Raw genomic sequence first — 20,352 nt, forward strand, 5'->3', positions numbered from 1 at the left:
CCTGGCTGTCCAGACTTCTCCCTGTTTCCATTACCTTAGTCAGCTTGGGCATCATCTTTCAACTGAAGTAGTGCAATGTCTCAAAACTAGTCTCTCCGCCCCTCTGAAATCCACTCCTCAAACAGCAGCTAGAGTGACCTTCCTAAGGATAAAGCGGATGAGATCACATCCAGTAAAAACACTTTCCGATGGCCTCGGGATTCCTTCAGCATAAACTGGGCTCTTTATCCTGCCTTAAACAACCTAACGTGACCTTTACCTCCCTCTTGTGTCTACATCAGCGGTTCTCAACCCGTGGGTCGCAACCCCCAAAGGATCATCAGAAAACACAGGTATTTACACTATGATTCATTATAGTAGCAAAATTACAGTTATAAAGTAGCAATGAAAATGATTTTACAGTTAGGAGTCACCACAGCAGGAGGAACTGTATGAAGGGGTCACAGCACTGGGAAGGCTGGGAAACACTGCTCTACATCCTTAGTCTAATTCAGACTTACAGGCTTACTCTGAAAATGAAGCTCTCTACAGCATGAGGGCCTGTAAGAGTTGCTCCCTGGGACTGAAATCCGTTGCCCCTGAACATCAAGATTTTGTCATTCAGATGTTAGACTCTAACATCCCACTTTAAAAGGTCATGCCTAGGCACGCAGTCCAAAGGAGCCATCCAATACTCATATGACACACTTTATTCTGACTGTCTGCCAGGTCCTGATCACTACTGATCTATTTTTATATTGCTGATGACTTTTTCCCTTAGAAGACCTGCGAGAGCGGACTTCTTATTCTCACTTATTATTAAACCCGCATCAGAGGAACAGACAGTGAGAGCATACTCTTTGTGTTGGTGGCTGTGTCAATTTGGCCTAAGTCCAGCTACTGAATTAGATATAGATTGGGGAAATTGTTTTATACAGTGTTTCTATGTTTTATTTATTGTAATAATTTTGCCATATTGTTAAGGGAATGGAAAGGCTAAGAAGCAATATTGTTGCTTGTTTGCTTCCTTTTTTTCCCTTTCTGTTGTTTGCTTGTTGAAACAAAGTCTCCTAAGGCACGGGATACTCAGCATGAGGACAAGGACGGCCTTGAACGCCTGGTCCTCTTCTCTCCACTTCTGAAGTGCTGAGATTATAGACATGACTTGTAAACATTGACTCTTTCTGAAGCCCTCTAGTGCAGATGAACACAGAGCTCCCATCCAGACTACTCACTGGACATTTACAGTTTGCATGGGCTGAAGGACACCACACACAAGGCCTTTGCTTCACTGAATCATTATGATATTCCTCTGAGTAGGAACTACTACACCTCCATTTTATCTTATTATTTTATTTGGTTTTTGAGACAGGCTTTTTTTTTTTTTTTCCTGTGTGGCCCTGGCTGTCCTGGAATTATCTCTGTAGACCAGGCTGACCTTGAGCCTGGCTCAACACTCATATTTTATAAGAAAATAAATAAACCTTATTTGTCATCTCACTGAAACAGACTAGATTGGTCTTAAGATCACCATAGCCAAGATTCTGTGAGCTACTGCTAGCATGTTTTTAAATATAGCCATATGCATGAGTGTAGCCAAGTTAACACAATGTCAATCTCTCCAATCAACTTTCTACGAGCTCGAGTTTGTTTTTTAATCTTAAACAAGTATTTGGTAAATGAATAATGGATGAATAGGCACATAAATTGTGTATCTGTGCTAAGGGAAAGTTATGGGTAGGGATTTACGGTTACTGAAGTATTTTTTCATCAAAAGTCATACACACACACACACACACACTCATTTTCATCCTCAAAATACTTTTATCTGCCAGTAATTGTTGCTGCTCCTTTTGCAGCTGAGGAAACCAAACAGAATGACTAAATATTCTAAACAGGGTTAGACAGCTGCTTGAAGGTAGAGCTGGGGTTTAAATTTAGTCTTCTTGCTTCTAAAGCCAACAGTCGTATCCCTACACCACGGTTCCTTAACTCTAAACAGTTAGAAGAAGTTGAATAGTTTTTGTCGTGTTGTCATGGTTTTTTGTTGTTTTTTGGGGGGGTTGTGGTGGGTGAACAGGTTCGCTGTGGCACTTTTGGCAATGACTACTGGCACTCAGTGGCTAGACATTGACATATTATAGGGAATGGTGTTGAGATTGATAAAACTTCAGATACTTCAAGACATTTGTTGGTAATGAGATGCCATTTTTAAAACAACTAAAATGCCTCAAAACTCTCATTAATGGGTTCATGAGATTCCTCTGAGCCATCCACGGGGAAATGAGGATCACATGGTTGTGTAATTCGCATGACATCAAGTAGCTCAGCTATTATTGTAGGACAAACTTGCTCAATAAGTAGAATTTCGATGATGGAATGTAACAGACAGAATGACTCAACCTTTACTTATTTTGTGGAAAGTTCTAGAAATCTATAGGTCAAGAAAATTACAGTGTGATTCAGAAAACAGAGTCACTGGAGCTAAGCCTCTAGGCCCAGAGAAAATTATATCAAAGATGGCTCTGAAAAGCCAAGGTTCATATCATATCAATAAGTAAAATATGCCCAAATGATGATAACAGTCATAAAGATGATAACTCCTTCCCAGAGAGAAGCGTCTGCGTTGGTTCTCTAAAAGTCTCAGAATGGGCCCAGAACTCGTTGTCTGACTTACACAGGAGTCAGAGTCTGTCATTATTCTCTGTATCTAAAGGTAGGTCCTGCATTAAACAAATTGCCTCTTATTCTTTTTCCTTACTTAATCTCTCATGTTTTCTTTTGCTATTTCCTTCAAAACTAATCTGAAATCTGTTTATAGCCTTCTACTTGCATTGACTTGATATCTGAATGAAGTAGGTCTGAGACTATGGAAAAATCAGCTTGTAATTTATAACATGCTCTCCAAAGGGCTGACACAGGGCCGAACACAGCATGTTCCAAGAGCTTTCTTCCACACATCATCTGCACATCTTCCTAAAGCACTCACAATAAACTCCTTTCTCAGCCATCCACGGCATCCCATCTTTCTTGCAAACAGCGCATTCAGCCAACTGTCCTCCAACCACATCATCCACTTATTACCCCAACCTCTGCTCTGAACTAATTCTCCATACATTTTATGCATTCCAGGGAGGTCTGATGTCCTGCCTTTAATATGTGAAATTCCATCAGGGCAAAATTCATCTCCAAAACTACCTGGCTGTCTGAATGTCGAACCAAATTTGGAACAAGTATTTCCGTGCATGTGTGGTATATGACATGTACATATTCATGTAAGTGTGTGCCTTTGAAAATATGCATGGATGCATATTCAATAATACATGTATGCAAATGTGTATTGTGGAAGCCAGAGGAAACCACTTTAATTTTTGAAACAGTGTATCTCACTGACGCTGGAGCTGATTGATTTGGATTGCCTGTTGGCCAGTGAGCACCAAGGGTGCAGGAAAGCCCATCTTTGCCCTCCAGTGGTGAAGTCACAGGTGCATGGCATCACAGAGTTTTTATGTGGGTGCTGAGGATTTGAAATCAGGTCCTCATGCATATACTGCAGACATTTTAACAATTGGGCCATCTCCAAGACCCAGGAATATCAACATAAATGTGATAATTAACATGGTATTTTTATAATTACAATTACACATCTGTCTCCCACACTGGACCATGAGCTACTTAAATGGCAGACTTGGCTCTTATTTTCAAAACAATGATTAAAAATAACAATAATGGCAACTCATATATATGTCCTCTACCTGTGCCATGCTCTGTCAATTTCTGCACAAATAATCTTAATGAAGTTGGATGCTATAATGGACCTTTTCTCTCCCTGAGGCTCAGAGAAGTTACGAGTCTTGCTGAAGTACACACACTTTGCAGGTGGCAGAAACAGGGTTCAGGCTTAAGGAACCTGACTGTAAATTTGTTATTCTTGGACAGTGTTCTTTGGTGCCTCCACAGATCGACACATTTACAAACTGTACATCATAAAGGCACTTGCCAGACAATCCCAAATTAAGGGACAGTCTACCAAATCCCAGTACAGTGCCTGTCAAAACTGATAAGTTCATTCAAAGACAGAGAGTCTCTAGAAAATGTCAAGTGTACAGCAGCCTAAATGATGGCTGTTACTGGCAACCCGGGTGTCATCAAGAGACCACAAGAGACGCAAATGAAAATGAAAGGTACTTTCAGAACCTGAATTTCAGATAATGATGATATATCGATCCCAGTTCATCACTTACCAAAGGCATGTCCTGACCCATGTCAACGGGACAAATGGCGTGATAACACACCGGACCCTCTATAACATCTTTGCAACAGTTCGGCATGTAACTATCCCAATGTGACAAGTTTATTTCTTAAATGACATTTTTCAATAGTCTCTCTCTTAAAAGTAGGAGTAGCTTTCTTTTCTTTTCTTTTTCTTTCCAGATGTCACATTTTAATTTTGATATGCATACTACTTATGTGAGAATTCTGTTAAAATGAGATTTTAATCGCAGCTCCATCATTCCTAATACAGCCCAGGTGCTGCTGGTGCCGCTGGCGATGCCAGGACGTGGGCCACACTGCCAAGTTGGCAGGTTCTGAAACACACCAAGTACTGTCAGATGTGTTTAAACGGTTTGTATGTGCGAAGGGCTTATCTCCACGCAGCGGTATTCTTTACAGAATTATCTCCTAGGCAATTCTTTGGCTAGAAAATCCTGAAACACTGGCCATAGAAACCCAGGTACTGTTAATAGCTTTCATTTTAGTGAAAGTATTATGTCTTGAACTACATTCTAGGAAGAATCGGTCCTTTTCCCATATCCGTTTATCTCCCATGCCTCTGTGTGTGTGTGTGTGTGTACATCTGCACTGAGGAAGATAGAGTATCAACAGAAATTGAGCATCCATTACGGCACTGCTTCGTATCCGTCCCTTCAGCATGGAGTGTGTGTCACGGTGTGGCATGTCACTTAGCATCTACTAAGTTCTAAAACAGCGGTTCTCAACCTTCCTAATGCTGCAATCCTTTAAGAGTTTCTCATGTTGTGGTGACCCTGACCATAAAATTATTTCCGTTGCCACTTTATAATTGAAATTTTGCTACTATTACCCCCCATGAAAGGGTCATTCAACTTCCAACGGGGTCACGACCCACAGGTTGAAAAGCACTGTTCTAAAGGACCAAGAATGCAGCATAAAGCCCAGTAGGGGGCGTTCCCTACCCAGTGCTTAAACTTGGCATCTTCTTGAAAGAATTATTAGGGATTTAAGTAGCTGGGGAAAAAGTTAAAGGCAGTTTTTGTAGAAATCCCACACTCACCATTTTCTTCATGGCAGTAGTCAAATCCAGCTACACTACACCTTCGAAAAACCATCTTATTTTCAGTGAGGGTTCCTGTCTTATCAGAGAAGAGATATTGGATCTGCCCAAGATCCTCAGTGATGTTCAGAGCTCGGCACTGAATGGTAGAATCCATTTTCTCATTGTAGAAATCTACATCACTTTGAATAAAATAGATCTGCCCCAGCTTCACGATTTCAATGGACACGTAGAGAGAAATGGGAATCAAGACCTAATAAAGTGCAAACAATTTAAGAAAATTAAAGTCAGCGACTGGAGGGGAAGAGAGATCGATAAAGAGTGGAGATATAAAATTCCTCTGTTAAGTGTGGCCGAAATTACCTGCAACAAGATGATCATGGTCCAGAACACGTAGAATCCTGTCAACACAGGTGACGCGACACGCCCATCCGGCTCGGGAATGTTAAAGAAGAGCATGTTCTCATACCTGCTCAGCCATATTCCGTGACCTTTAAAAAGTACACAGACACCAAGATGCTACAGAGCATGTGCAAATAGAGAGCCACACCCCTCAAGAGAAACAGACGAGAGTCCATGCTTCGAACACTCATTGTTTGTTCTCTATAACAAGCTCAAATGCAAAGGGCTACAGTCTCTCATCCTTGACTCACTGTGGCAAAGAGGAAGAGGATACACTCACCAGCAGTGTTTGTCAAGCTAAAGGATGGGAGAAGAAAACATGTAGGAAAAATTAACAAATAAAAATCTCTTACCAAAACCAAACATAAGATATTATTTTGGAAAAATAAAACTGTATCAGATGATACTGACAAGATATTAGCAGATAATTGAATTTTACCCACCAAGCGCACCAGTTAAACACATTACGACCAGAAGCAGGACACACCAGAGGACATCTGTATTTGCTCTTCTCTCTAATTTACTTCGCTTATACCGTGGTCCACTGTTGTTCAGCATCGCTTTGGTCTCATGACCTGCGTGGAAAGAAGGATTGGTCTGAAAATGTACAAAGCAAAAGCAAGGAGCAAGCATCGCAGCTAAAAATCTCTCTGGCTGACAGTTTAACCAAATGTGGCTGTGTAACGTTTTGTCCCTCCCTGCATTGATCGAGGAGAACCAGGATCTGTGGACAAGTTCATCGGGGTACAATTTCCCTTCCATGGGCTCCATTTTGAGTACACAAAACATGCTAACACATAAGATACGGAGAGAAGGACGTGACAAAGGATGGCAGAGAACGAACCTGCATAGACCACGATGCCCACAACGGCCTCTGTGTTCCGAATGGTACATCCTCTTAGCAATAAATTCTCTTTGCTGAGGCCCACCCGTTCTTTGCTGGAGTGTTCTCTGTAAGAAAGGCAGCATATAGATTTATTTTTAAATGGCAAAGGGAAGGAGGTAAAACATCAGTCTTTATCCTGAAGGTTCTATACCCCATGTGGTAAGTTTGACAGCTCAGAGGAAAGGCTTCAAGTCTCAGGCCCATTTGCTTTTGCTGCTGTAGTTAACCTACTGTGGGTAGGAGAAAGCGTCAACAAATTGCAAATCCCCATTACTTCTAGAAGTTGCTATCTGTCACATTCCATTACTGCAAGAACTCAAAAACACTCTCAATAAAGATCCCGCTTTTCCAGGGCACACTGCATTTGAAAACTTAATCATTGGTGAGGGAGACAGTCTTGCTTGAGAAAGGTAGTAGCTTTGATTTGGCTGAAATTAAGCCACTGGCAAATAGTGGCTTTTAAGCCATTAGATGAAAGACCGATGGGAAGCTGTATAATCAAAGGTGAAGGCTGACTCCTTTGATAATGGGACAGGGGACATCACAGGCTACCAAGTTATGGGAAAGGAAGTAAAGACCCCAGTCTGTATCGGAGAATTGCAACCTTAAGTCTATGGCTTCTGAGGCTCTGGGACGCCTCTAGAATCATAAACGATATTTTGTTTGTGTGTGTGTGTTGCATGTGTGTGTATGTATGTGTACATCTTGCCATTCTTAGAGACAGAATCTGATTCGTTCAACAGATTATAAAAGAGCCTAGGGACAGCTGACAAAGTAAAAGGTCCAGAGAAGCAAGGCAAATTTCACTAGAAGGACACAATTGGCCAAACCCAAATGTGGCAAGTGTTTCTAGCAGACATGGGGTGCCTCACTCAAAGAATGGTCTGGGGGGACAAAAGGAGAGGACAAGGCTCAACACAGGGAGAGGGCAATCCGCTATCCTGCAGTGGGGCAAATGACCTCATTTCTTGGGCTAGAAAAATTAGAAATTGATTAGCTAAATGTAATGTGTAGAACTTACTTTGGTTCTGTTTTCAATAAGACAATTATCAGAAAACATTCTTTTTTCATCAGCTGGAAAAATTTGAACATATTCCTGGTATTAAATGAGATTAAAGAATGGTTTTGATTCTCCTTGAATGGGATAATGGGCTTTGTGTTCTTGCTAAAGTCCTTATCTGCTCTGCGTATATGGTGATGCACTCACAGTGAAGTCCTGTGTCATAGGGCCGGGAAGGAAGTAGGGAAAACGGCACAAAGTTAGCACCACTGTGAAGTGGCTATGGCCGAGGTGGAACGTGGTGTGCACTGCACTGTGAATCTGGTGTCCACTGCACTGTGAACCTGGTGTCCACCGCACTGTGAACCTGGTGTCCACTGCACTGTGAACCTGGTGTCCACTGCACTGTGAACCTGGTGTTCATCATGGCACTGTGAACCTGGTGTGCACGGCACTGTGAACCTGGTGTGCACGGCACTGTGAACCTGGTGTTCATCACGGCACTGTGAACCTGGTGTTCATCATGGCACTGTGAACCTGGTGTGCACGGCACTGTGAACCTGGTGTGCACGGCACTGTGAACCTGGTGTTCATCACCGCACAGTGAGCCTGGTGTTCATCACACTTTTCCTTCCACTTTCACACATTTGGAAATGTGTGTAACAATCAGTTTCAAAATGATCAAACAATCAGTTTCAAAATCAGATTAAAATGTGTGTAACAATCAGTTTCAAAATGAGCGAAGCAATAACTGGACTAAACTACAGTAGCAATCAGAGCACAGGGCAGAAACCGGTGAAATGTTTACAAAACCAAGCAGAAATCACCTTTCACACACTGTGAAAGTGCCATCTTAATGTTATCAGTAGGTTCTGATTTTTATCATTAGGTCTTCTAAGCAATAACCACTAGTCTTTAAGCTCTTGCTGTTTCTTACAAGTAAACATTGTCAACAAACCTAGCACCTTAAAACCCCTACAAGTTTCATTTGGGGAGAAAGAGGAAGACAGGCCGGCCTTCTCGCTCTCAGTTTTACAGTCTTTGTTCTCCCGGGATCTGTGCAAAGGGATATCAACTCAAGAGGCCTCCCTGAACCTAACCCAACTCAACTCTAGACATCCAGGAAATGGGATCAGGAAAATTTATGTCGTAAAAACAGGAAATTAGGTGGCAAATTTTCTCCAAGAATTATGCCTAACATTTTTCTTGCAAAAATAAAGTTAATGAGTATTAGTTGGCTCAAAGTGATAAAACATCTAAGTGCTGGAAACCAAGTTTGAGACTGGGAAAAGCCGCAAATTACAGGTGTCTTTGCAAAGGGTTGAGGATGGCACTACCAGCGTTGGAAGTGAACTCTGCTATGGCTTCCCGCACTCTAAGTCAAGCTTCCCAATGAGTGATTAACTCTTTCCAACCAGAACTGCACAGCTGCTCTTGCAATTCTCACAGCGGGAATAGAGCATCCTAAGATAGCATTTGCAGACACAGAAACACTCCCCTCCAAACTGCACCATCTCTTGGGTTAATATGTTTGGCATGGTGATGCATATCCGTCATTTCAAAAAGATGAGATGGAAGAGCAACAAATTCAAGGCAAGCCATGACTGCATAGTTAATTCAAGGCCAGTCTATACAGCCCCCTCAAAACATTCTTATACCACTGGAAGGGATTATAGGAATACTTTTAGAGGGTTTTATTGCTTAGATTGTCTTATTATAGATGGAAATGAGTATTTATTAGATTAGTTAGGTATGCCAAATGGATGATGGCCAAACTTGCAGCCTCTAATGATTTACATTGGACATTAATACACAAAGACATTGTGCCCACAAAGGTAAGTTACACAGCACTCACAGAAAGCCTCGGAATCTGCTGAGGTCATTGTTTGGACTTTCACATTCTATCCTACTGGAAAACTTCTCAGGATCAACTTCAGAATCCTAAAAATATTTTGCCAACATCACAAAAAAAGAGAAAGAATTCATGATTATATCTCAGTATTTAAACATTGTATTATTTTGGTCAATTCTTAATACATATAGTAGCATTTTTTTTTGCCTCGAGTATATGTTGTAAATTTCCTAGATTTAAAAGAGTTAAAAATAAAGAAAACACAGACAAAATTATGGGATCCATAAAGCAATGAGAATGACCTTGGGAAGCTCAGATGGCATCCACAGAAATGGAAGGAGGTTTTTCAGATCAATCACATGGCGCAAGTTATGTGTGCACGCAAGGCTCTGTATCAGAGGTTCCACTCATGGAGCAAACATTAGAGTGAATAGGGTATGGAAAATATTTTGTTCTTGTTTCCTATAATCTGATGGTTGGCTAGAGAATGTTGGAAATGCCTTGGAGTATAAAAGAATTCAATCTTAGCCAAAGCTCATGAACAAAATTCCCAAATAAGCAAGACATAAGATCTCACAAAACTCCCCCATGGAGCAAACAGGTACTTTATTATTCTGCTATGAAACCAGTGGGGATGCAGGCGAGATGAGTAAAAACCAAGTCTGGAAGACGTGGCTGTATGAAGAACACTGGCATGGTGGCTCATGATTGTAATTCTAGAACCTAAGACGCTGAGGCAGGAGGTTTGCTATGTGTTTAAAAGCAGCTGGGGCTACTATGTACTGAGGTTCATATCCAGGTTACAGATTATCTATCTTCTCAGAGAGAGTGGGTCTGGCTGTAGCTGTTGGAGTAATATTTTTATATCACTGTAGTAAACATGGAAAACATGAAACATATGATTTGATTTGTTAATAATACCTATTGAATTTTTTTATGTACTAGACTCTACATTATGTACATTAACTATATTAACTAATTTATTTTTCACAGTCCCAAGTGGCTGGTGCATTACAATCCAGTCTAAGCACAGCCAAGGAGGCACAGGGATCCAATAATTTGCTCAAGTTCTCAAAACAAGCTGCAAACTACAAAGGAGGTGACTGTGCCCATGCAGAACTGAACCCAACGTGTGCCTGTTAGCCGACTGGCAGCAGCTTAACACACATTTAGTGCTGTAATAGAATTCTAAGTTGCGCAAGGTGTTGTCAAATCATGGGCCTAGGGCTGCTTATAAAAGTTTCAAAGACAGGGAGTTTAGAGGCAGCTGAACCACAGAGGAATCTGCATGAAGATCCAATGGATGGAAAGAGGGGTTCAATATGAGATGAAATGCTAAGGTACTAGGATGCTAATACAGTTTTATTTATTTTATTTTATTTATTTTATTTTATTTATATAAGATGAAGAAATTCCAGCTTATTAGCTCTTCAGGTTTAAATAAAGACCATTAAACTTTCAATTCCTTTATTGCTGTGAGACAATGATCTTGTACCCTGTAAAGATTTTGTCATTTGTATTGCTTTAATAAAATGCTGATTGGCCAATAGTCAGGGAGGAAGTATAGGCAGGACAACCAGAACAAGAGAATTCTGAGAAGAGGAAAGGCTCAATCTGCAGTCGTAACTCAGATGCAGAGGAAGCAAGATGAGAATGCCTTGCTGATGAAAGGTACCAAGTCACGTGGCTGACACAGACAAGACTTATGGGTTAAAGTAGGATGTAAGAGTTAATAAGAAGCCTGAGCTAATAGGCCAACCAGTTGATGATTAATGTAGAACTCTGTGTGTTTTTTGGGACTGAATGGCTGCAGAACTGGGTAGGACAGAAACCTGTCAATACTTTATTTTAAGTGCTTCTAAACATAGAGACTGGAACGTGATACTTAGCTATGAGTATGCTTTTCACATGAGTCAAACAACGATACTAAAAAAAGACACATTAACTCCATGTTAATATGAGGAAACTCAGCCATAATGTATTTGAATAACTTCACAAGATCATTATCTTGTGAATAAAAGACACAAATGAGTGGCAGAGCAAAAATTTAATTATTCAAATCTGTGTCAGTCTGATTTCCCTTATTACAGAAGATGAACAGCCTAGAAGTTTGTGGCATGAGAAACCATAATTTTTTTTTTAAACTTAGGAATATAGGTAACTAGACATGTTAGGAAAAACAGTGAAAAGACCAAATTTAAAACCCTAAGAGTAAGAAAATGAACTTAGCAGGTGATTGTTTCTACTGCAAATGAACTCTGTTGGGTTTCTCATTAGCTGTGCCACAGAATCTGACTGCAGACCCAAGTGTGTGAGCGCCAATGTCATTTTTATCCTATTATCTATAAAACACAATACACCCCGTCCACTGATATCTGAAAATGGATTAAGTCTTCTCCAATTTTATTTTGCCAGTGGCAAAAATTAAATTAAAAATCTCTTTATCTAGCCTGTGAAAATGAGCCCAGACCTTTCCTGAGGAAGAAGGATGCCCATAACTCCGGCGGGGAAGACACTCTTTACCTGCTCCGCATACCCACGCACCACCTGCCGCTGCTTTAAATTGCTCTCTCCGTCCAGGCCAGAAGTCTCGATGTGACAGATGCCATCAGGGTCTGTGGAAAAGAGTAAGACCATGTCTGCAGGGATGATCTCATTACACGAGAGGCGAATGAAGTCCCCCACGGTGACGTTTTTCCAGCGACAGTCAATGTACTTTCTTTCTTTCCTGAAATCGAACCAGGGGATAAGAAAGACAGAAAAAATAGTAAGAAGAAACATAATCATTTCTTAAAATCTTAGTGTGGGACTTATGGATTTTTGTGTATTAAATGTTAAAGGAGACACTACAAAATTGGTAAGGCCAAAATTTCACAGACGCCGCATTGGGAAAACGTAGTTATTAAGTTCCTTAAAGTTCATTCAGCTTTTTCTCCCCCACTGTGGGATGTCAAACCCTTTCACTGTATGAATACAAGTCTAGAACAGAATTACAATGAACATTACATGAATATATTCATATGTAGAACAGTTCTTTCATGTGATTCTGAGATCAGGTATCAAGGACCTGAAGAGGTGACAAGGCACGCTGTCTGACCTCAGAGAGCCCTGTGGCACACACCTATGCTGGATAATTAAGGATAACCTAAGGAAATGCAATACCCATTGATGGAGGAGGGTAATCTGTCTATTGTGTTATTTTCATTGGTCAATAAAGAGACTGCCTTGGCCCCTTGATAGGACAGAAAATTAGGTAGGCGGAGAAAACAGAACAGAATGCTGGGAAGAGGGCTATGAGGCAGACGCCATGGAGCCAGCCACCAGGTCAGACATGCTGAATCTTTCCCGGTAAGCCACACCTCGTGGTGCTATACAGATTATTAGAAATGGGTTAATCAAGATGTGAGAGTTAGCCAGTAACTAACTCTCTAGAGATAATGGGCCAGGCAGTGTTTTAAATGAATACAACTTATGTGTTATTATTTCTGGGGCTAAGCTAGCTGTGCGGGAGCTGGGCAGGATGAAAAGCAGGCCTGCCTGCAGCTCATCACTACAACCCATACATGATATTCTTTTTTTAAAAAAATGGTTCTACCACCTAATTACCTCTGACTCTTACCTACTAGAAACAAAAGCAGCCTTTCATGTCTATGAACTCTGTATCTGAGGATTCCAGCAATTGCAATTCGAAAATATTTAAAAAGAAAAACACATACTAAACATGTATAGACTTTTCTTCCTGCTATCATTTCCTAAAGAAATGCACTTAACAACTATTGACATCACTTTTGCATTGTGTCAGTACTGTGAGTACACTAAAGATTAATTAAAGTGCACAGGAAACATGTGTAAGATAAAAGCCAACATATCATACCATATCATGCAACATATCACATGAGGGACTTGGGCATCTCTGCAAGTCTCCTCTGCTCCCCCACCGAACACTGATAGAGGAGTTTACTCCTGAGGCTGCAGCGTCTGATCCCTTCAAGAAAGAACTGTAAATTTTCTCCCTTCTAAAATGCACACTAGGCATTGTGGCACACACTTGCAACCCCAACATTCAAGAGGCTAAGGCCTCAAAAATAAGTAAGCAAATAATTGCAAAGCAATTTACTTTCTGTTATATTTATGGAGATAGAATTTGTACTCACTCCCTAGACTCCTCGGAGTTACTTGTAACCTAAGTTTTACGACATATTAAAAGTCAGATTAAATTACATTAAATGGAAATGCTGCCTAGATTACTTGAATAGCCTCTGCCATACAAACCACATCAGCTATGTAAGGAAATGCTTAGTTTGAAGGGCTAAGTAACTAAAAATAAGTAAATGAGTACCTAATGCACAATATCAAATCTAATTGGGAGAAATCTTTGATTATCTTAAGAATTTTTTAGTCTATATAAAATGGCAAATCCATAATTTATTTTATTTTTGTTTTGCTTTTCAAAATCTCCCTAGTGTCTATACATACTACTGAATCCTTCCAAGGAAAGAAATAATAGAAGATTTGAAATAAATAAAAAAAACAGAGATTATACTTTGAAAGCTCAGTTTTATATGCCACACATACCTAGGAAAGGGATTATTAGGTATTCTAGAAATTTCATTCTACAGAAAATGGAGTCACTAAAGTTCACAAAAAAAGGTGTGTCCCTACTTCTGTATGCTCATTCCTATAGCAGAGTAATGGACTATTGAACAGCAGCCTAGTGGGTGGTTAGAATAGACAGGAGACGAATGGAATGATGCTGAAATAATTCAAAGGACAAATGAGTAAAAGATTAAATGAAGACATAATTAGCTAGCAGAGAGAGCCATTTCCTGACTTGTTCTGCATGTAAGCGACTTCAAGGATGACAGAATGGTTCTTCACTGGCATGATGGGGTGACAGATGGTGCCCGTGGTCAGGTCCCAGATTTTGGAACAACTAATAATATCTGAGGTGAGACAGCAAATTCATTTCAAGAAGCTTTCACGTCACATGAATGAGGTGTACAGTTAGTGTAAGCTTCTAACGCAGTTGTTGTGCATAAAGACATGGATGTAGAAGCCTGAGGTACATAAAGGGCAAATGGCAACAGGCAAAGTAGGATGCAAGCATCCTTAGGGGCAAAGTCTTTAAGATGACAGGGAAGGAAAAGGGCATCCAAGAAGAAGTAATGTCACGAAAACCAAAGGAGAAGAAAATTTCAAAGCGGGATGAATATTATTCTGAATCTACAAAGGGACCCTGTTGTTGTTTACCAAGGACCAGCACACCTAGGGCATTTGCTCATCAGGAGGTCTGATGACCTTCAAGCAGGATGATCACATGAACTCTGTTGAAAGGAAGAATGTAGGAGTAATTGTTGGTGATATCTAAAGGCCAGAAAATAAACTGGACCACGGAGGGAATGCATTGTATTCACAATTTGTTTAAACCTTCCTAGTGTGTGGGTAAATGGTCCTCCCGAAGCCCAGGGATTGAAGACCTGCTCCCCAGTTCATGATGCTATTGGGAAGTATTTTGCATTTAAGAGCTGGGTCCTCATGGGACCATGTTATCTGCATGTGATATTTACCCATAGAAATAAACTACATTGTGATAGGCTAGTTATTATGAATAAGAACCAAATTTTCAGCCTGGAAATGTCAACACTCTTCTAAAAGTTTGCTTCATTTAATAGCTCCTTTGCATTCACCCTAAATTTTCTGCAAAATATTTTGGCTTCCATAATCTTTTTAATGTTCCATGGGCATTTCAATCAGCATACGTAAATCAACATGGTATGGCTTCATAGCCTATTTTTACTTCTTTTTATCTCTATTGTTCCAAAGACAATTTGGGGGAGAAAACATAATAAACATTATTTCTTCCATAGCCCTGAGCAGAAAAAAATTGCCTGGAATGCAGATAAAAAGATATAAAGTTACCCAGCTCTCTTATAAAATGCAGCCATGAAGCGATAAAATGGGCATTAATACACTAGACTAGAGCATTTCATCACTAAATGTATATGCAAAACACCTAAAAGGACCCCAGAGGAAAGGCTATGCCAGGTCTCCCATTGGGCAGTTAGTATCTAGGAAACAGAGCAATGTTATTACAATGTCTCACATGCTAATTAAATGACTTGCCCATGTGCCTCTTGCTAACTGGCGTTAACCTGACATCATAATGGTAGCGGCTACCCTTTACTTGCCTCTTAAAATACACTCATCACTGTGTTTGCTGTTTTATCCTTATATTCATGATGAAATAAAATGGCCGTTTAGCTAGCTTATGTAATTTGCCCAAGGCTACAGAACCAGTAAGTGGGAGGTAATAACATTTTAGAAAAATACAGAAATCAAAGACATATTATTGACTATATAAAAGTGGTAAAAGTCTACAAGCATCTACACTTAGAAGAATCTGTATATAAAATGATTACACACATATATATTACGCACATGTGCACATGTGCACATATATGGTGTGCTCCCTTTTTGCCAAATTTGGTGTTACTTGGTTAATCTCAAAAGTGACAAAACCTGGATTTTGTCACTATGCGGCCATCTTCGAGCTAGTGACCAAAGGTCAATGTGGTCTAGCATGCCACCTCTCTGTCTCCGGCATTTCCTAAGTACTCAAGGGTTACCGAGTGACTCGTGGAATTGGTGCACACCTCTCTGTCTCCAGCATTTCCTAGGGACTCAAGGGTTACCGAGTGACTCGTGGAATTGGTGCACACCTCTCTGTCTCCAGCATTTCCTAGGGACTCAAGGGTTACTGAGTGACTCGTGGAATTGGTGCTCTGTGGCTTTCAACTGCAAATCACAGACTTCGACTCTACAACTACTTTAGGATTTGATAGCATGTATCAGAGCTTCTTGTTTCCTTCATAAATAGCATAAAAATAGAAGTAATTTTTTCATTATTCAGATCACCTCACATCACCTTACAATGATGAAAAATAAATTCTTTTCCTTGCTTTTTTCAATAGATCTGTAAAGAAATGTGAGAGCTACAGAAGAAACCTAATTATGAGCAGAATTCACAATCTTGCAGACATTAGCGTGAATACCACATCTCCAAACAAGCTTCCCCTGAACCTTTTTCTTTGATTCTCATACTCATAAGAGAATATTATGATTCTTGCAAGTTGCCCTAAGCCATGCTGGTTTTTCAGTATTCACTTACATCTAAAAAGAAGCACGTAGGAGCTTGTACCAGCAGCATTATGATTCACCTCACCTAACCTGAGTTCTCGCCTGGATACACAGACTTTCTCTTTACATACTGCAAATGACATTGCACAGTAACTGAATTCACCAAATAAACTCTCTCCATTGGATGCCTCAGGTATGGCTGCAATAGATGCCTTGGGTTTTATGAACAAAAAGAATTCTATTCTGACTTCATAATCCTTTCCTCCATAGTTAATTGACTTCTCATGTTCCATCCAACTTTTCGTAGCCAAGTTTTTCTCTTTCTCTTGATCTTCACTGTGGTTCTCATACCCAGGCTGGCGACTATCTTGTCTCAGTCTCCCAAGTGCTGAGACGATAGGGCTATGTCCCTGCACCCATCTCACGTGCTGAGATGACAGGGCTATGTCCCTGCACCAAGCTCCCAATCCAGTTCAGATCCTTTCAGTTTCCAGTGACCGAGCCAGCAGGGTTTTCTGGTCAGGTCCTTGGTTGACAATGGCTCGTGTTTCCCCTCTAAGATTTCAACTAAATTCACTGAAGAATTTTTAGAAATGTTAAGCAAATCAATAATAACACCTGGCAGTGTAGTTCACCAGTAGAACCCTTGACTAATATGTAAAAGATTATGAAGTCCTAGGTTCAATCTCTGGTATCAGGAGAGGGGGAAAAAACCAGTAACAACAGCAGCACAACAAGGGTCCTGATCATATGTAAGGGCAGAAAGACTAACATGCTTATAAATACTACAGTGTATTCCTTAGGGACACAGCCATTCCACTCACCTACTGTAAACTTTGGTTATTAAATTGTTGATCTGCTTATCGATTTTGTATTTCCGGTAGTCCTCCAAGCCATCCTTAATTGCAATAATTGTTAGGACCACCACCAGCGGCAGCATCGTGATCTCCTTTTGGAAGGCTTCTACCAAAGGCACCCAGTTCAGGATCACGAGAAACAGGAAGTATAAATTGGCAGCCCTGCAAGCCAAGCACACACAGGGAGGTTTGTACATAACACTCCAAGAGCTGAAATAAAAGAAGCAAGGCACGGCTTTTTTTCTTTTGCCTAAGTCGGTATTAGCTGGTCTGGTCGATCATAGGACAGAGAATTATCAAAATCTAACAAATATGAAGTATTTATATCTATCCAGGATATTTGGCTTGGATCATACTTGAATAAATATAAGATTTTCTTATTAAACATATAATAGTGAACATTTGACTGTGATAGTCTTGAGTTATGTAAAACATACTGAAAAGAGGAAGTACTGTTTTCTCTTTAAAAGTTAAAAAGAAAAACCCAGGCACTCTGAATTAACCCATTAGATTCAAGCAAGGACCAAAATCTAAAGGCCAAAATGAGCAGGGAGGCTGGGCTTTTCTCTCCTTGAGACGGTCTGGATTTTTTCACACTATTCAGAACCACAGAGCTCAGGGAAATTCTTCCATCCCCAAAACTTCACTATCTTATGTATTCAAATTTTTAAAAAGAACGAACAAGAAATCTCAGCTCTGCATACTTATTATCAGGGATTTTCCTTTTCCCTTCGACCGTGAAACTCCTTAAAAGCATAATCTATCCAAATGTCTCCTTTGTAATCTCCAATTTGTTTTGCTCCGAATTTTTCTTTTTTAACTGTTTTTGTTAGATCCGTGGCTTCAGTTGTTTCTCTGTGGATCACATCTAAGTCCACAGCTCAAAAGAACACCATAAATTTTGTTCCTTTACTTACCAAATGTACTAGACTACAGTCTGCAGACATAAACACCTGTAGGCCTTAGGCTACTAATCTCAGAAAGGCATGCCTGCACACAGAACCTATGAAGTGCAAATCGTGACCGTCTCTGGACTGAGCAGCTTGGGCATTTCTGACACAAGGAGTTGGACAGCCCAGCTGCTCTTTGGTCCTGGCTCTCCTTTGGTTGGTAAGTTTTCTAGTCATCACGGCATGTCCATCTGAGGTTCCTCTCTCCGTTGTTTCCCCAAAGCTAGTTTACAGCACGTGTACTGGGCTGTTCCCCCCCCCCCCCGTCCCCACGCTCTTGTAAGCACGCGTCCCCTGACAGCTACACAGCAGCATCCCAAATGTCACTTTTTATTCAGTTTATTTCTAAGTCCTTCCTTGTGCACATCCCACTGCCTCCACACAGACCCAAGCAGGTTTTTCTCTACCCCAGAATCGTGCCTGCTGTACGGACTCTCAAGTCTCTGCTTTGACAGCAATACTCTTCTGGTGGGCTGGACCCATCTGCCCCTTATTTTCTATTGTTCCCAACACAGACTCTAGGCATCATCTGAAAGGAAACCTCCCAGGCTTCAAGCAAGGTGTCTTTGCTGAGGTCTTTGTGTTTGCACTGACACGCCTTCCTCTACTTGAAATATGCTCTGCCTGTTCCTGGGCAGAAGACGCCCACCCTCCATGACTGAGTGTCACACAGTGTGACTTCTCTTGAAGCTTTCACTTCAGGATAACTGCAGACCCACTGTGGCCTCTCACTGGCTGCACACACATGTGAATAACCTACAGAATCCATAAGGAAAGTAGCAGGTTATACCTGCATTTTCTTCACTGCCCAAGATCTCAAGTCAGCTTCGATAAATGCCTGCTAAATTGAATTACATCATTGCTTCACTTAAGAACATCTTATTACATTTGCTTAAGAGTCCTTTTCTTCTCCCTATTATCAAGTAAGAAAAATCTGCAATTAAAATGCAATACGGTTTAATAGAAAGGCCATTGAAGCAAGACAGAGAAGGCCCAAGGCTATGGCATCCACTCTGCTGCTTATGACCGGTATGGCCTTGGCTGAGTCATGGACAGTTTCCTATCTGAAGATAGCACAAGGGAACAGCATCTCCTCTGATAAACAGAAGACGTCTTTCTAACTGTAAGGAACTGTGTGAACCCCAAGCACCCTTGCTCCAGCCCGGGCTTCAATCGAAATTGCTTTGGAAGCCTATATATTAAGCTTGTGCAGCGGGACCATGACAATGCATGGGTTGATGGCAGTTTCAATGGAAGAAATGAAGAACACTCTGAGATATTCCTTTTTCGAAAAGTACCACAGTACCTGTGAAACTGCTCAAATAAGTTTCTTGGCACGAAATTCAGAAGCGTGTACTTGGTTGTCCGTATCCGATTATTCATGTAGGTTCCAGAAAACCTTTCATACTCATCTTTGAAGCATGGAAGGTGAGGGATAACGACACGATGCTTTCCTGCCGGTTTGGGGGTTGGGGAGGACTTGCCCCCACAGACGAGCAGGGAGGAATAGCTGTATGGCCTCTCATCTTCATGCTGGGTTCTCCCATTCATCAGCCGATGCCAGTGATGTCTGGCCCACTGAAGAAGCTCAGTCATGTCCAAGACGCAGGGAGACCCGGGTGGTGCAGGCGATCTAGCAAACAAAAACACATTTCCCATAAGCCTCTGCAAACGTGCAAAAGAGAGCAGTTTTCTAGACCAGACAAATGTCTGGTTACCCTAGTGTGTCCACGGGTAACTGGGGGTCTACAGCTCATCTCGGCTACACCTTCTAAATCAAATTCTTGTTAAAGCATGCACCTTCTTCCCCATGAAAAGACAGTGTCTACAAGCCCTTTCCATAACTTGGAGTAACCATCTCGGCTTTAATGTACTCAAGTCTCTTTGCTTCTCTGGCCATCAGCTTTCTCTGTTTTGAAACTGGACCATGCGTACATGTCAGGAAGTTGTCACGAAGCTTACATGAGTAGCATGC

General features: G+C 40.9%; 1 protein-coding gene across 1 annotated transcript in view; it reads right to left on the reverse strand.

Moving 5' to 3' along the window:
• Positions 1 to 20,352, reverse strand: part of Atp10d (ATPase phospholipid transporting 10D (putative)) — an 89,982-nt gene that overhangs the window by 41,672 nt on the left and 27,958 nt on the right. The window contains exons 2-9 of the mRNA XM_048414828.3: positions 19,684 to 20,010; positions 17,395 to 17,589; positions 11,957 to 12,161; positions 9,437 to 9,522; positions 6,540 to 6,646; positions 6,139 to 6,270; positions 5,657 to 5,784; positions 5,294 to 5,546 (exon numbers count right to left, since the gene is read on the reverse strand). Coding sequence (XP_048270785.3) covers positions 5,294 to 5,546; positions 5,657 to 5,784; positions 6,139 to 6,270; positions 6,540 to 6,646; positions 9,437 to 9,522; positions 11,957 to 12,161; positions 17,395 to 17,589; positions 19,684 to 19,973 — 1,396 coding nt within the window. The 5' untranslated portion in view covers positions 19,974 to 20,010. The remainder of the gene's footprint in view (positions 1 to 5,293; positions 5,547 to 5,656; positions 5,785 to 6,138; positions 6,271 to 6,539; positions 6,647 to 9,436; positions 9,523 to 11,956; positions 12,162 to 17,394; positions 17,590 to 19,683; positions 20,011 to 20,352) is intronic.

Source organism: Myodes glareolus, chromosome 8, assembly GCF_982192425.1.
Source record: "Myodes glareolus chromosome 8, mMyoGla1.1, whole genome shotgun sequence".
Taxonomy (NCBI): domain Eukaryota; kingdom Metazoa; phylum Chordata; class Mammalia; order Rodentia; family Cricetidae; genus Myodes; species Myodes glareolus.